We start from the raw sequence: 18,027 nt of genomic DNA, 5'->3' as shown, positions 1-18,027 counted from the left end.
TTTCATATCAGAAGTAACAAAGAACAAAGTTTATTATGCTTATTGGATGGGAGTTTTGCGACAAATAATGTTTGGTAAAGTTTTATTTATAATAATAATAATAATTCATTACATTTTATATAGCGCTTTTCTAGACACCCAAAGCGCTTTACAGATAGAAGGGAGGAATCTCCTCAGCCATCACCAATGTGCAGCATTCACCTGGATGATGCGACGGCAGCCATATTGCGCCAGAACGCTCACCACACCAGATTGGTGGAGAGGAGACAGAGTGATTACACCAATCATTATATGAGGATTATTAGGAGGCCATGATGGACAGGGGCCAATGGGCAAATTTGGCCAGGATGCCGGGGTTACACCCCTACTCTTTATCGAAGGACATCCTGGGATTTTTAACGACCACAAAGACAGGACCTCAGGACCTCGGTTTAACGTATCATCCGAAGGACGGTGCTCATTGACAGTATAGTGTCCCCATCACTATACTGGGGCCTTAGGACCCACAGAGACCATAGGGTGAGCGCCCCCTGCTGGCCTCACTAACACCTCTACCAGCAGCTACCTGGTTTTCCCATTTGGTCTCCCATCCAGGTACTGACCAGGCTCAGCCCTGCTTAGCTTCAGTGGGAAACCAGTCTTGGGCTACAGGGTGATATGGCTTATCCATAAACTGAAAACCATCGAAGATAAATCTGGGGATTTAAGAATTAATATCACTACATCAAAATGAAGATTGATTAAAATGCATTAATCAGTATTACCAACCCAGCCCTACTCAGCAAAATGTCTTTTTTTCTGTTATTCTTGTTCTCGTCAAAATTATGGCATATTAATACAGCTCAATGCTATCCAGTCAGAAAAGTTGGAAGTGACTCTCCCTTCAAAGGAAGTCACACCCTCACGCACCTGTCTCTCGCCACTGGGCTTCCTGTAGGACAGCAGCAGCTCCACCGCTCCCACCACCTCCTTGCGGATGGCGTAGAGGAGAGCGTCGCCCATGTGCACGCCATGACTCAAAAGCAGCTCCATCACCTCCAGGTTCTCATTCTCAATAGCGATGAGGAGTGCGCTGCGGCCCAGCGGGTCCAGGCAGTTCACGTTGATGTTGTAATAGATCTCGGCCTCCTCGAGGGCCTGTTTAACTCCAGCATAGTCGCCCTTCTCAACTGCCGTCAGGTAGGCTCGTTCCTTGGCAGACAGCTCGACCTCCGCCCTCACGATCTGCAGGGGGATGCGATCGCGGTACGGGGAGTTACTGGCCTTGTTGTAGTACAGCTGCGCCATGGGGTTTATGTGGACTCGATGACATAAGATGACACAAGTCCAGAGAAAGCTGAAAAGAGATTGAGCAAACAATTCAATTACAAGATGACATATTCCTTTCATAACTGACATGGTAAATCAGAACAAATCTAGATGACATAGGATTCCAATGAATATTTCTTAGGATGGTTATTAGAAAGAAAAATTCTGTATATACGCAAAGGTTGGATTTCAAAAATCATTAAACATTTCTACCATAAATGCCCTGCTATATTTTCTGCTTAATATCATTGCGCCTGCTGCAATCATAGTACAGCAGCAAAGTTCCTTGATTATTACGCAGGAATGAGAGTATAGTTCATAGCCATATCGACAACTTTACATTTTCCATCGGTCTTAGTGCATGATGTAACTACAGAAGTGTCATGTTTTAAATAGGAAAAATCTTTGGTCATATTTGAGCGAGATGCTAACAGTCTAATCAGAATCAATGGATTATGCTAAGCTATGCTAAAAGTGCTACTGCCAGACCCAGAGATCGGCTGAATGGATTCAAAAAACGGTAAAACTCAACTGTTTAACTGTTTAATTAACATGATTTACCGTTAACAAAACTTGTATTAATGTTTTTTGAGAACCTTATTGTAAAGTGTAAACTATTTATTTCAACATTAACTGATGTGTAGCTAACATTTTTAGACTCTTTATTAACACGATTTACCATTAATGAGGCATTTATTATTATTTATTGCTTTGTAATGGACCTACAAATGTTAACACATCAGTTAATGTTGAAATAGTGTACACTTTACAGTAAGGGTCACAAAATGTAAGTAATGATAGTAAAGTGCATTTAAACATGAACAACTTTTTTTTTTTTCAGATGGTTTCCACATTAGAATTATGTTAACCAACAGCCCAAAATAAATGGTTTATTAAATAATGTTGATAAGGTACGCAAAAGCATTTTTACCTTTAGAGTAAGATGGTGTGTTAAAAATGTTCATCCTTAGTGTGTGTCAACTGATATGTAAATTAATGTCAATATGTACAGTAAGATAACCTGTTCATGTTCATGCCACTGTTCATGGTTAGTTCATGTTAACTAATGCATTAACTAATGCTAACTAATACAACCATATTGTTATCAAAATGTCAAATGAAGTGTAACTACACGTAAAACCGCTGAATCACTTGTAAAATAAGTAGGCTAAACCTCCCAAATTAAATGTAAATAATTTAAAACCTCCCAAACTGTAAAATGCTGCCATTAACATTAATCCATCCTTTCAAAGAGTTGTAATGGCCAATCCAAAAGAAATAAGGATCAAGACCTGCTATAGGACTTTCATAGAAAGGGATGCATTAAATTCCGCTCAGGTCATTTTGCTCACTTGAACAAATATTAGCACTCTGAGTCCGTTGCATTTATTCAGCCCTCCTGGCATCAGCATTTGTGAACCTCGCCAAAAGCAAGACAGCTGTCCACTTTTACTGTGATCCCACCATTTTATTTGATGCACTTTATACGGTGTCTGTGAGCATTTCATTATGTAAGAATAGAGACAGTGTGTTTTTTTCCCATTTGATGTTGTACTTCACACCTCGCTGCTTCATAAAAGCCGAACAAGGCTTCCACAGGGAATCGACCCATGTGTTATTCAGCATATTTGTAGACCTGGATGAACATTTTAGCCTATTAGTGTGGTTTGCAAGTGAATGTGCACAGCCCCAAATACAATCAGGAACATATTCATGTTTAAACCCTTACATATGAAAACAGCACAACTATATAATAAATGAATAACATTATTTCTAATATTTATAAAAAGAAATCATTGCATTGTTTATTTTGTGGGAATTATTTAATGCTCAGTATTACACAAAAGCCCCTTTCACAATGCACGTCGGACCCGCAATATTCCCGGAACATTGCCGGGTTGCCTTCTGTGTGAAAGCAACCACGTCCCGGGATTGATTACCGAATTCGACCCGGGTCGGGGACCTAGTAATATTGACGAGCGCTGTGTGAACAAAAGCCGAAACTAATGCCGCAACGTGTATGTAGTTATCATGCGACTCCTAGAGCTTGTTTTTTCAATAACACAACCCTGCAGTCCCAGAAGAGCTAGTCGGTGTTTTAAACGCAGAGAGTGTTCGTATACAAAAGAAACTAAAATTAAATAAGCAGAAATGTGTGCAAACTGGACACAAGTCGAGACCACGGAGCTCCTTACTATCCGCGCTGAAGCTGAGATCGCTCGCCATTATACGTCACATCAGGATGTCACGTGTCAACTCGACCCGGGACCGTTAAGCGTTGTGTGTGAAAGCACACATATTACGGCATTTCGCTGGCAGTGTGAATGGACCAAATCTAGCGGCCCGGGAAAAAATGTCGGGTCGCATTATCCGTGTATTTGCCGGAATCGCAGTGTGAAAGGGGCTTTAGATTTAAAGGGGTGATGAATTGAGGAATCAACTTTCCCTTGAGCTTTTGATATATAAAAGGTCATGGTAAAATAAGAATATCCTCTAAGTTTCAGAGCTGAAAACTTCCTTGTTGTTAGTCAAAGAAAAGCTTTTATAGACACCAGGCCCAGAAAACGATCCTGTTCACAGCTTGACGCCATCGACTGATCGCCTCTACAGAATTATAAGCACGTGTAGTTCAGTAGCCCAGCCAACCCCCAAGACTATTCTTGCGCTATTTCTGGTTGTGGAAGAACATAGTCGCTAAGCTTCCTTCTGATCCTAATATTAGGAATGTGGGGTTGAACATTATTTTAAATGAAGTTCCAGTGGGGAAGACATGTTCACTTCAGTTCACTGCGGGATCGTTTGTAAACAAATCACGTTTTGCTTTGTGTACGTGTCTAACAGAAACATACGTTTATCATGCTTGTCTCAGACATGTATGGGCCAGGGCTCACAAAGCCCAACGTCCCGGGGCTGTGTGTTTTCCAGAGGGACTACCAAAACATAAGCCCGTCGGCAGGTCGATGAATCTCATAATATTCCTTTTTGTTCTGCGCTGTTCTCTCTCTCTTGACTTGACATTTGAAGGGCGCATGCGCACGTGGGTGTGTTTGCACGGTTCACGCTTATATCTAACGATCGTGCGGGGTATGTAATACAAAAATAATATTCCAATCAATCGTGGGTGGATGAGAAATAAATCATTGTGTTTGTTTGATAAAGACATACTTGAATCCTTCCGGGTGCCGCTTTCAAAATAACCCCTCCCTCACGTGAACTGACAGGGGCATAGATATGACAGCGGAGCTGAAGCTCATTAAATATGCTAATCTTCTCCAATCCTAGCCGTGGGCGTTTACTTCCAAGTCTCCAGTGCGGCACACCCAACAAAACCCAGCATTCAGGAGAGAGCCTCAAAACCAGTGTAGAAAATAGCCTATTACTTATTAGTTATGATGTTTTTGAATGTAAAAACCACACAAGTGTCATTAGTTGACCTCAGACAACTGTATAAAAAAGAAAAAAAGCCAGTTCATGACACCTTTAAAGCAGCACTAGGTAACTTTTCAACCTTCATAATATATTTTTTAAGACTCTTGTGATGATAAATCGACTTACGATAGGCTGAATGACACGTCTGCCATAGCCTGATGGGGTCTGTATCGTTTTTAATCATACTTTTAAAATTCGGGTTTCGGATAGTAACCCGAGAACAAAAAGAACTACAAAATTCGTCTGCTTTACGGCATATACGTCACTTCCACCAACACCCACACTTCCTTAAATTCGGACGTGCGAGCCCAACTTTGTTCGTCGGATAATATAGTCATGTCCGAAGCAGCAGAGGCAAATAAGAACGAAAAGGTTTTGTTGGAGGAAAGCAATAAGAGGAAACGAAAAAGTGATGGGATTAAAGGCAGGACGAGGATCAACATGTGACCAGCGTTTGCTCGTCGGCGTGAGCTGAAGGAGGCGTACCCGACCGATGCTGTCATGCTTGTTGTGGTGATTACCTACCACTCAAACATTGAACTGAAGTATCATATAGATTCTGTAAAACGGTAACCAATAGACTACTATAATGACTCTGGCTTGTAAACGTGAGCATCGCAATTATTTGGCGTTTGAAAAAAATAAAACCCATGAAATTATATTCATATGACATGCTGAAACATGCCACTGACTGTAACGTTACCTGGGATGAAGACATTTCACACACGACGCCAGAAGAACTCTGAACTCCTCTTGCAGTGTTCAGGGGAACTGTTAGTGCTGCACCAATCCGCGGCGCCACTTTTATGAAGTTATTTGGCCTGCACCGCACCACTGTATATATTTTTACAACCCGCCCCGCACCCACGACCATTAAATAGGCATACGGGGTCCGTGGGTTATGAGACGACCCACGCATCACTAGTTCAGGGCTATCAGTGTTGTCATGTCAACAAATGCACGCGCGATGGCATCCCCTGTTGTAGGATGACAGATCTTACGACAGTAGTTGAGGACATTATTTTTTCCAAACTGTAGGGGGACCCCGAGAGCAAAAGTAGCCAAGTGCTGCTTTAAGTTTATTGCTTTGATTTAGGCTAAAGCTGCAGTGTGTAGTATTTATGAGGATCTATTGACAGAAATGCAATATAATATACATAACATACAAATGTTTTCAGTGGTGTATAAAGACCTTACATAATGAACATATAAAGGTTTTTATTACCTTAGAATGATCAATTTCTTTCTCCATACACCGCGGGTCCCCTTGCAGTGAAATCAACATTTTTCCGCTGCCATGTTTCTACATTAGCCCTAAACAGACAAACTGCTCTACAAAGCGCTAGCTACTCTCTGTTGTCTCAGACGAGGACATATTTGTCCTGTGTCAGCCACCATAGCTCTGCTATGTGCTTCAAAATGGAGTGGTGGGCGGTTGCAATTCACAATCTCACTGCTAGATGCTGCTAAAATCTACACAGATTTTGATTTCAGTTGATTTTGTGATTTCATCTTCATCCTCCACAATCTAAAGTTATTTTTGGGAGTGGGTAATTTTTGCCTTTGAAAGCACAGTGAAGAATAAAGAAGGTGAGCAATGAGAGCGGAAAGAAGGAGTTGCCTGGGACTCCAAATGCACCCTAGCCTGACAAGCCAGACCCACATCAAGATGTTTGGTCTGGAAACTCACCAGACAGCTCAATCCGAGGGGCGGGATAAACGGTTGTCTTTCAAACTCCCTCTGCACACGATAGGATAGCACTACACCAACCAGAGCAACGAAGGTGAAACAGAGCTTGTTGATAGATTAAACATTCGCCGTATCCGGTCAGCAAAACCCTGAACACATCTTCCCTTTTTAAGAATGACTTCAGTGCCGTTCTTTGTTCTTTTCTCAGAGAAAAGCTTAACTCCAAGTCTTCCAGAATCGCAGTCAAAGCTGATTCGAAAGACCGCCGCCGTTTGCCAGTTTCTGTGTTTACTAGAAGCACGCAAACGCAACTCGGCCGTCGTCATTATGGCCCCGCCCGCCGACTCTATACACGATGTGATTGGTCCGGCAAGAGTTAGGGGAAAACCGCTCAGAAGGGTATTGAGAGTTCCTAGACGACACTTGCGGGCAGATTAAATTTGCTGCCGCTAGGGTGCGTCTAGATTTCTAGGTTAAATGCACCCAAGATGCTACTACGGCTCAATATACCCCTTAGCACTCAAAAACAACCTGCATGCAAAATCTGGAATTGCGTCATTCAAACCTACTTTGCCCCATAATGTGAACAGCAACTTCAGAACAATTCTTTCATGAAAGAATTCACTCGTGCACTAAGAGTAGTGTATGTGTGTGTTTCTACACACTGTGCTTATAAGAGTGTAAGAGATGGATGTTGTTGCTGCATGCTTCAACAGGAATTACTCATTTGAAACAAAAAGCAAAAATCTCTTGTGAGCCGTACAGACCTTTCCCTCCAGCTATAAACAGAAGCCGGGTGAGTGTGTGTGTGTGTGTGTGAGAGAGAGAGAGAGAGAGAGAGAGAGAGAGAGAGAGAGAGAGAGAGAGAGAGAGAGAGAGAGAGAGAGAGAGAGAGGGGGGCATGTATGGAGTCATACCCTCTGCAAGCTCAAAGAAACATCCCAGAGCGGCTGGAGTCATTGATTGTGTTCCATGAGCATCTGCTGGCATTTAGTGTGAACACATATTTACATTCACGCCGATCTCCTGTGGCAGCTGCGTATTTTCCCCTCTATCTCGCCTTTTGCCAGTTTTATGGAGTGGTTTGGAGATTATAAATGTTGAGGCTTCTGGTTTTTACAGCACATGGTATCAAAATATGTTTTTTACAGACCAAATACAGACCAAAACCTCTTGTTGTACCAGGCTGTAAACATGTATTTACTTTGCTGTAAAGTTGGGCATTTTAACATGGTGGGGGTCAATGCAATTAATTTACTGTCTATAGCGTCCAGTCAATGAATTGCAGCTTAAGTCACTTCCATGTTGGATTTAAGAGAGACCGAAAGGTTCCTGTTTGGTTCGGACATGGACGTGATGCTTTTTCAAATAATTTCAAGCTATGACAGGAATCCTCATGATTCCACAAGCACCAGATTTTATTTACCTGGCAAGAGGGAGAAGACGAGGGATAACCAATTTTTAGATAGAAATAGATTAGTAAATTAAAAGACTAAATTAAATCTGTTCAACATAAAAAGCGATTGAGTCTCTTGAAAAAATGGTTTAAACCGCTCAATTCGTCATTTTACAAACTCTTTATGAACTTTTTTAAAGTGGTAGTTCTGTCGCTTTCAATGGAGCGAGGAACAGAAAGATCTTCATTTGTGTTCCAAAGATGAATGAAAGTCTAATGGGTTTGGAACAACATCAGGGTTAGTAATTAATAACAGATTTTTTTTTTTCTTAGGTGAACCTACCATATGTGTTTTTATAAAATTATAACCTTTACATTTCTGTTTCCCCCAAACTAGCCCCATTAGTTCCACTGTAAATGCCACACTGTAACTTTTGTCAAAATTAATCAAATTGTAAGAAGGAGGTATAGGCCTAGTGGATTCCATGTGCAAGGCTTTATCAAAGGATCTGAGCATAAAATCCAAACAAAAGTCACAATTTGTAGTCAGCCAGGTGACAGGTTTTGGTCGAAAAACCGGCAAGACAATTGGGTTGCGCAGCGGTGCCGTTATCGCGTTCTGTCTGAAAGGCCCTTAAGGCAATACATGACTTAAATACAGGGTGACAGGAAATGACAAGGCAGGAACAGGAAGTGGCAGTTCAAAATTCGGAGACTGATCAGACGTTACACAAATACAAGGGGCAAGTCTAAATTATTTATTTGTGTGAATTATTAATTATGTCACAAATGCTGTTGTGCTTAACTTGTATTAAACTTGGAATATGGCTTCAAAAGTAAAAATAATGATTTCAAGAAAATGTCCACTTGAGCATGTAAAAGCTTTTTGCACCTGATTCCAGGGTGAAGGAGAGCATGCAAGTAAACAGGACCCTTTGTTTTGGATCTCCTAGTATTATAAGATATTGGTTGATAATGGATATTTAATTGTGGACCTTTTGTTTCCTTTCATTCAGATTACATCCTCTATTTCCATTTTCTAGAAGTACCTAAAAGAGATGGCAAAAACAACCCTTTTAATGATGTGTTGAAAACTGTCTGTTTAAGAATAATAGAGCAGGTTTTTATTTTTTGTATTTTTTTATTATTATTAGTCTTGTTACAATGCTCCTTCAGAATGCAAAATGTCACGAAACGGTATCTTTTCCAGGGTTTTGTCTTGACCAGTCATGACAAATTTGGCAATATGCAACAAATAACAAAGCATGATGCAAAGAATGCCGTCACTTCATTGCACAGCTTGTAACATTCTATAATTCAACATGTAAACTGTCAGTTAAGTAATTGTCAGCTAAAAATATATTTGTTGTGTTATTAATAACAATGTTGAGGCTAAAACTGATCTTGATATACGACAATCAATGGGTAAGTAACAAATGCTCTATATCAATGTGAGAAACGTATAGCTAATGAACCATGACAGAGATCAGAACATCATGTATTGGATACCAGGTACCATAGAGATAGGCCTACATGAGTTTGATTCTACCGTATCACAACTTTTGATAAGGGCTGCACAGTTAAAAGTTTCCAAAACCATGGCCATTTCAGCAGTGAAGTAAAACTTAGATTGAAAATCAAGTGATTGAAAATATGAGTGAGGGCTGCTGCACTGATAGGAGCAGATACAAGAACTGGGCTAAGAACATCAGACCAAGCAGACCAAGCAGACCCCCCCCCCCCCCCCCAGATTATCAGATCACAGATTATCACAGATTATCAAATTAATGTAAATGGTGAACTAACCCATTTATTAATGATTACTGCATCAGCAACTAATAAAGAGTCTACATGATTCATAGATTACTAAATATTGTCTTGAGATTAAATATTTTATTAGCTCTTATGCAAAGCTTCCGCGAAGAAAAACAGTTCCAACCGGTTTAAGCGTTTATCTATTGCTGAAGATTTGCCATATGCCCTTGCTAAATGTTGAAAATGAATGCTGAAAGGGTTAGTTCACCCAAAAATGAAACCAAACCTATGATTTACTCACCCTCAAGTTATCATAGCAGGTGTATATGACATTCAAATACCAGACAATCCAGGCTAACGTTAATCCAAGCAGTAGTTGTAGTTGTGTTTGAACTACTACAAAGTCCATAAAAAAATACAGCTGTCCGTCAAATAACGTGCTCCACACTGCTCTGATGGGTTAATAGAGCCTTCTGATTCGAATCGATGCATTTGTGTAGGAAAAATATCTATATTAAAAACGTTATAAAGGAAACCTGCCTTGAAGTCTTCAATTGTAACCCACGGCTGTTTAAGCCACAAGATGGCGCCAGCGTTAAGCATAGAAGTAGTACCGGGCAAGATAACTCGTATTACCCATATGAGCGGTTGTTCTCTGGAAATAACATACCGCTGGAATGCGCGATTGACCAATCAGAATCAAGTATTTCACAGAGCCGTGTAATAAAATGTGATAATTGGTCAGTAAGTTAGTTATTAATGAGGCTAATCTCAGTCAGTAATTATTTTTATTACTGATTAGTTCAGCTTGTTTCTTACTTATTAGTCCTGCATACTTCCTGCATAGTTATCTATTAATAACGGACCATTATTCTAAACTGTTACCAAATATTCTTGTCACAAATATCCTTAAACAAGAACTACCCCCAAAATTTGAGAAAAATAATAGCATTGTAAGATGCAGGACCCAATGGTTTCTTATGAGAGTTCCGGGAAACGCAGTTCTGTTTGAATAGTGTCATCAGTGAACGGACGCTCTCTTCTGTGATCGATTTGTTCTGTCTTGTAGCGTTTGCATGCATTCAGATCATGGTTCAGATGGGCAGGAAAATAGTCCTATATCTACACAATTAACATAGTTTATTTGAATTGTATGCAAATCATCTTTTTAAATAAACAAAATTACTGCTAAAAAAAAAAACACCTTAGTATCGATATTTTTATTTGAGTAGCTATCAATACTTTCGATACTTACATAAGTATCGATATATCGATACTTCATATCGATACGCCCATCCCTACATTTCATGCTTTCATGCCCTCCAACAAATTGGTTAATATCAAATATCTTCCATATTATAATGAAATATTTATGATTCGTATGTTGCTTCCAAAAAACAAAACAAAAAAGAAGTTAATTGGAATTCTGTCTATGGAGAAAGCTGCTTTTAGGCAGCAGAATTTGCATCAGTTTGCTGGCTCATGCTAACCAGACACACCTTATACAATCTTACTTTTAATCCCTTTCTTCGTTTCCTATATCTAATATCTGATTGGTTAATATGTTGTTGTTTGTTGTTCCAAACTGGTGACATTTATAGTAAGCAAGATAGACTCAAGATAACATAGATTTAAAATATGGACAAAGCTATTGTACTTGACTACTAGCATATACTGAAATATACTTTGGGCTTAATCGTGAACGTGGATGACCACATGGACCTTCTTTTCAAGCACTCAAATTACTTGCGCATGCACTGTTATAAGCACACAAGTCAAAGACACAAAAATCCTACTGATTTGAGCACAATTTATAAAAAATACCCAAGGGAGTAATCTAGCACTCGGAAAGCGTTCCACCCATAGGGGCGGCCATTGCTAACCAAGCCATCACCTGCTGTTAGCATCCCATTGACTCCCCATTCATTTTTGAGTCACTTTGACAGTCAGTAACTTTACATCTGAGGAGTTTAAAGACTCCATTTGTCCATTGTTTATTTATAAAGAAACACGACAATGCATAAAAAGCTCCATTACCTTGTATCTTACACTCTCGCCCCGTAGAAGCTGTTTTTGTAAAAATAGGCTAACGATTGCGTCATAACCAACGCGACTCTGTCGCACAGTTGAGAAATTACCGTATAGACAGGAGGAGACGCTCAGAAACAATCTTTTACTGTCTATCAGATATTCAGGGGGACATGGAGACATAAAGTCTGATAAAGTCAAGGGGGAAGAATGGGGAGAAGCTCATAGTGAACCAAAAGCAATGGGAGAAAATATTTAAACAACGTGATTCAGATTTCACTTTCCACAACTACTAGAAGACCTACAACTGTCTGTTTCAGACTGACCTACAAGCTCAGTCTGAACCTGCGCAGTACGCTCAGCCATCAGGAAGTGAGTGCTTGTAATTTACCTCATTTTCCGCCGTTGAAGTCTATGGGATAGCTCTGTCCATTTCTTTTACTGTCTATGAAAATACCAGGTCCGACCACTCTCAAAGGCTCTGGCCAAAATGGCACACTTCATATGCATGGCCACAATGTGCTTTAGGGTGTCCCATTTGTCATTTTAGGTTTCAAAACGGTGCTCACAAACGATCGCCCCTCCCCCCTTGCGTTCGATATGCGTCCATGATGCGCAGTTCTACCTAACAGTGAAAGCACTTTGGACCCTATCATTCACCCAGCGCAATGCGGCACCAAGGCGCAAAGCAAGTGTTTATTGCTAATTTCAGCCCAATGCAGTTTTCGTTTTCACCTCCTCGCTACATTATTTCAGAATTAGCCTTATAGGCCAAGACCACAATTTGTAGCAGGCTGTAAACATGTTTTTTTCTCCTGTAAAGTTGTTAATTTTAACATGGGGCTCAGTGAGATTCTGCTCCCTTCTGGAGCCTGTCCCTAGTGGCCAGTTGAGGAATTGTAATTTACATTACTTCCGTATTGGCTTCAAGAGAGATCCCGGGAGGTTGCCGCTTGGTTCAGGCACATTGTTGGCGTGTTGCTTCCTGAAAACGACTATGCGATTGACCAACAAAAACCTGGTCTAAAGTCAATAGCGAAGTATTTTTTGTTTTATTTAAAGGGTGCGTTAGTAATATTTGCATATAGGCAGATGCACTTTAAAATAAAAGGATTCCTCTCTAGAGAAGTGTTTTGCCCATTGCAAATTCCACCATGTAAATAATGAATCCTCCATGGAGCAAGCGCACCTAGCTTTTAAAGGGAAAGGGAGATGAGGCTCTGATTGTTTTTTTGCATGTTACACTCAAAACACACCCATAATGACTAAACGTGCAACCCTTTTAGACCATGCGCCGGGCACGCCAACTATTTTTCAAGCCCGTTAACTAGCAAAAGTGCATTGGGACGCCCTAAGTGCACTTGCGGCGTGTGCTTTAGACCATGCGCTCAGATCGTTAAAATAGGTCCCATTGTGTCACAGTACAGAATCTGTGAGCATTTAGGGTGCCATTTGGGACAGGGCCAATGACACTGCTTCGAAAGGTATTGCGTGCTTAACTATATGCAGGATAGAACAGAACATTGAAAATCAAGTATACGTCGTGGGCCTTTACTTGTCAGGATTGTGGGGCTTGCAGAGGAAAGGAAGGTAGCACAGTCACGCAGACAGCATTAGTCAGTATTAGGTAAAAGCGTCAGCTGGCCATAACACTGAAACATGTTTTTTGAGACTGGAGCCCACACACGCCACTGACATTCAGTTCGAAACGCTAATTAGGCACAGGCAGCTGTTTACTAGAGTGTGGGGGAACCAGATAGCAATTCCACAGCACAGAAATCACCCCTGGTCGCCATTAACCCTATAGAGCCGACCTGCGTCACAACCGCTGCAGTTTTTCACAAAGCATCAATGGTGGTGGACGAGAGGACTTGTCTATGTAAAACCTGAAAGCCACTTTGTTAAAATGACTCATAGAGACAAGAGCTCCACATATGGTTCTCACCACAGAACAGGGTCCTTATCCAGACTGGCCTTATTCAGTTGGTTTAGGATGTACTGAGATCAGGATGCAGCTGATGTCAGATGGCTGGAAATGGATACAACAGGATCAATTTTGGGTCCTATATATCTCTTTTAGCTCACACTAATATGATTCCAGGAGGCATCACAATACCATTATTTGTCATCAGTACCATTATCATCACTGTACCAAAATTTTACAGAGCTTTTTCACTGCTGTGACTACAGTAAACACAAAAACAAAAGGAATGTATTCAGAATGGCATACAGCTATTCTGTATGAATGGAATACCCAAATATGCAGCTCACTGCATTAAAAACTGTATGTGACCCTCGAGCACAAAACCAGTCATAAGTCACGCAGTATATTTGTGGTAATAGCCAACAATACATTGTAGTCAAAATATTTGATATCTTTTTATTTTTTAAATATCTTTATTATGATATTAAGTAAAGATCATGTTCCATGAATATATATTTTATACATTTCCTACCATAAATATATCAAAATTATTATTAGTAGTAATATGCCTTGCTAAGGATTTCATTTGAACAACTTTTTTTCTCAATATTTAGATAGTTTTGCACCCTCATGATTTTCAGATAGTTGTATCTTGGCCAAATATTTTCCGACAAATATCAAAAAACTTACCCTTATGGCTGGTTTTGTGGTCCAGGGTCACATATCATAATGCGCCCAACTCCGTTGTGATGAAGGAATGATTTTATGACCTATTTTATGACTCGTTTAATCATTTCATTCTATAATCATAGTGATTATGCTTGTATACAAAATTATCATATTTTTTCTGTTGATAACTGATCACCAGTGTCATTTGACACCAATATTGGAAAATGTATCTTCATGTACATTCACATAGTTTCCTCCTCTCCAAGTATGTATACTGGTACACCATTTCCGGTTGTGTTAGAAATGGTGTAATCATTTTAATGCATGCGCTATTAACAGTAATGATCCAATTATCAGGCACACTTTAAAGTGATAATTGAGCGATTGTGTCACACCCTGTTGCTGTGTTACAGTTTCACGTCTATGAGATATTCATAGAAACCTTTCATGTGGAGAAAAGAGCAAAAACAATGCTATTAACTCTTGGTAAAAAGAAATGAACTCTAGCGTGAAACGTGAAAACTTATGTCAGAAGTCAACATCAGAGCACACCTGTGGGCAAAAGTGTTTTAAGGGCTTCCTCTTCTAGTGTGCTCACAGGCAACACTCACTGTTATTTGTTCGTGTATTTAATTTATTGCCATTTTTACGCATATAGCCTATCTACATATATATATATATATATATATATATATATATATATATATATATATATATATATATATATATATATATATATATATATATATATATACATATATATATATGTACACATGTTAAATAATAGATGATCACAGACTTTTTTTGTCCATTATTTCCATTTTATTACACAGCTCTGTGAAATACTTGATTCTGATTGGTCAATCGCGCATTCCAGCGGTATGTTATTTCCAGATAACATCCGCTCATCCGGGTACTACGAGTTATCTTGACCGGTACTACTTCTATGCTTAACACTGGCGCCATCTTGTGGCTGTTAAATACTTAAAAAGCCATGGCTACAATGGAAGACTTCAAGGCAGGTTTCCTTTATAAAGTTTTAAATATGGATATGTTTCTTACACAAACGCATCGATTTGAATCAGAAGGCTCTATTAACCCATCGGAGTCGTGTGGAGCACGTTATTTGACGGACAGCTGCATTTTTTATGGACTTCAAACACAACTACAACTACTGCTTAGATTAGCCTGGACTTTTTAAATATAACTCTGATTGTATTTGTCTGAAAGAAGAATGTCATATACACACATAATGACTTGAGGGTGAGTAAATCATAGGGTTGGTTTCATTTTTGGGTGAACTAACCCTTTCAGCATTCATTTTCAACATTTAGCAGCAATAGATAAACGCTTAAAGCAGTTTGGAACTGTTTTTTTTTCGCGGAAGCTTTGCGTAAGAGCTAATAAAATATTTAATCTCAAGACAATATTTTGTGTCTAATTAATTTGAGACTAGTAGCCGTGTAATAAGTGGGATAATGTACACCCAGCCGGTTGTTATCGCAGAATAAACCCCTTCAGAGTGATGCAAGTCCTGATCACTGTCGGGGTTTATTCTGCGATAACAACCGGCTGGGTGTACATTATCCCTTACTTAAATTGGAAATGCTACAATATAACAGGGTTTAACAAAGAATGAAGGAAAAAGAAAAAATCCTAGATTTTCAAAAAAATTGTATAAAGCAAATTATTTACAGTGTCCAGACCATTACTAAACCCAAACCATATAGTAAATACATGCTTAATTAATAATTACACTGTAACAATGACACCTTAAAATAACACCTTATTTTGTAACCAAATTTCTACTTAAATTTACTGTCTGTGTATATATATATAAATATATATATATATATATATATAAATATATATATATATATATATATATATATATATATATATATATATATATATATATATATATATATATATATATATGTGTGTGTGTGTGTGAGATGTATGTTTTGTTGTTTTTGCAGTTAACACTAATTAGAGTTTGTGGCTAGGTTCATTAATCAGTAGCAAGTAATGGGGACACATGGCACCGTTTCCTGAGGGCAAGCTATCAGACATCACTGTGGGAGATTCATTAAAGTCTTAATAACCTGTTGACAGTCACAGACGACTAGCACACTTAAATATGTTTGTGTGCTTCGACAACACCGTTTTTTAAGATATTGCTTATCCATATTCTGAATGCTGAGTACATAACAGTCTTAGCTGTTCATGTATAATACCTTTGTACAATTCAGTTTTGCAGTCAGTTTTCTGAAATAGCTACTCATTGGTATACTGGTAAAATGGTCGTTCTCATTTTTTTGATAACATTTTCTTGATACATTCTCACCTCTTCCTTCTGTGTCAACCTCGTTCAAAGTCACAGATAGTAGTGGATACATTTGATGCGTATATTGATTCGCGCAACTGATCCTACTGCACCTTCAGCAACATGTTCGAAATTCTTATACTTTTCCAAATGATTCAATATTTGCTAAATAATTCAACCCACATGCAAAATTAGGAATGCGCACTCACCCGGCATCATCTGGCTTACATGTTTTGTCCCTTCTATCTTGCAGGCGAATATTAAGAATATTCTGTCTTCAAGCCTGCTGGCAGTGCGCCTGGTCGTTTGCTCCGGAGGAGAACCATTGAGCGGTATTAAGCCCACCTCAGGGACTCCATTGATGGGTCACAGAGGAAAAGGCTCCGGCGAGTGGTTCCCAGCTGTTTACTTTGATCCGGATTCAGCCCACCCTGATGAGCGGCGGGAGAGAGCTGAATTCAACCTCACATCTCACCAGGTGAAAGCACAGGAGAAGAACTAATCGATGCAGAAAAAAGGAGCAAGATCATCCAAACCATTCCAGGTTTTCAGTGTCTCAATGTGTTTTGCAGCCGTTCCCTCTGTCCGCAGAGGTTCACAGCCCTCTTATCGCTGGTGCGAGGGTACGGGGGGCTTGGCATGTGCTTGCCTCCGTTGTCATGGTTGCCAGATTGAGTGTTGTCTTCAGCCCCTGCTCTACCTCAGTCTGTCTCTGTGCCGCTCTGGCTGTCTGTTTTCTCTCCTTTTCCCCTTTCTTTTCCTTTCTCACCTCACCCTCCTCTCTCTGTCTCGTGTCTCCATCCCTCCCTCACTCCCTCCCTCCCTCTTGCAGCATCCCTTAATTCCCCTTCTCCATTCGCTCTCTCCTCCTCTTGGTACCCAGGTTTTTTGGTCGCTGTCATTTCAAATCTCGCCTGTCTCTTTCTTCGTCTTGCAGAACTACCAGTGCTTCTCATTTACTCCCCTGACATTAGTATGCTGTTTGATGATTCTCTCCTGAGCACTTCGTTTTCCTTGCTGGGAATGACAGGACAATCACAGGTGCTTGGTTTGCGACAGCTCAGCCCACTAGAGAACCAGACAGACGCGTGGCGCTTAGCACTGCGGTACGTTCGCCCTTCTTAGCGCGCACACATCATATGTTACATTTCTCCATGGTCACGGTAGTCTCAGCTTCAGATAGCACACCCAAAGTCTGTTCACTTTTGCTACTTCCGTTTCATTCCATAAAGACATTTACAGTTTTTGTTAGAGGCCCTGTTTCACCTGGTATTATTGATGTGTTTCGGTAAATCGGATCACAAGTGGATGGCGCTAAATACAGCTGTTAACGGGGTCTAAAGCATTTTGAGCTTGTCAACTTTTGACCGCTTCCAGAGGTAGTCGAAAACACATTCGACAGAATTGAGATCGAACAGCCAAAAAAAACCATCTGCTCTCCATCTACTGACCAAACGCGTAAACACTATAAAATTATGGGAAGCACACTAGCCAGGTTTGGT

General features: G+C 39.9%; 1 protein-coding gene across 1 annotated transcript in view; it reads right to left on the bottom strand.

Annotated features, from left to right (window-relative positions):
* The window catches only part of LOC137045926 (short transient receptor potential channel 5-like), a 71,310-nt gene extending 54,029 nt beyond the window's left edge, over positions 1-17,281 (bottom strand). The window contains exons 1-2 of the mRNA XM_067422912.1: positions 16,735-17,281; positions 910-1,336 (exon numbers count right to left, since the gene is read on the bottom strand). Of these exons, the coding sequence (XP_067279013.1) occupies positions 910-1,287 (378 nt within the window). The 5' untranslated portion in view covers positions 1,288-1,336; positions 16,735-17,281. The remainder of the gene's footprint in view (positions 1-909; positions 1,337-16,734) is intronic.
* Between the last annotated feature and the right edge of the window lie 746 nt (positions 17,282-18,027).

This window comes from Pseudorasbora parva, chromosome 18, assembly GCF_024679245.1.
Source record: "Pseudorasbora parva isolate DD20220531a chromosome 18, ASM2467924v1, whole genome shotgun sequence".
NCBI classification, from domain to species: Eukaryota; Metazoa; Chordata; class Actinopteri; order Cypriniformes; family Gobionidae; genus Pseudorasbora; species Pseudorasbora parva.
This window is presented reverse-complemented; position numbering and strand designations above follow the sequence as displayed.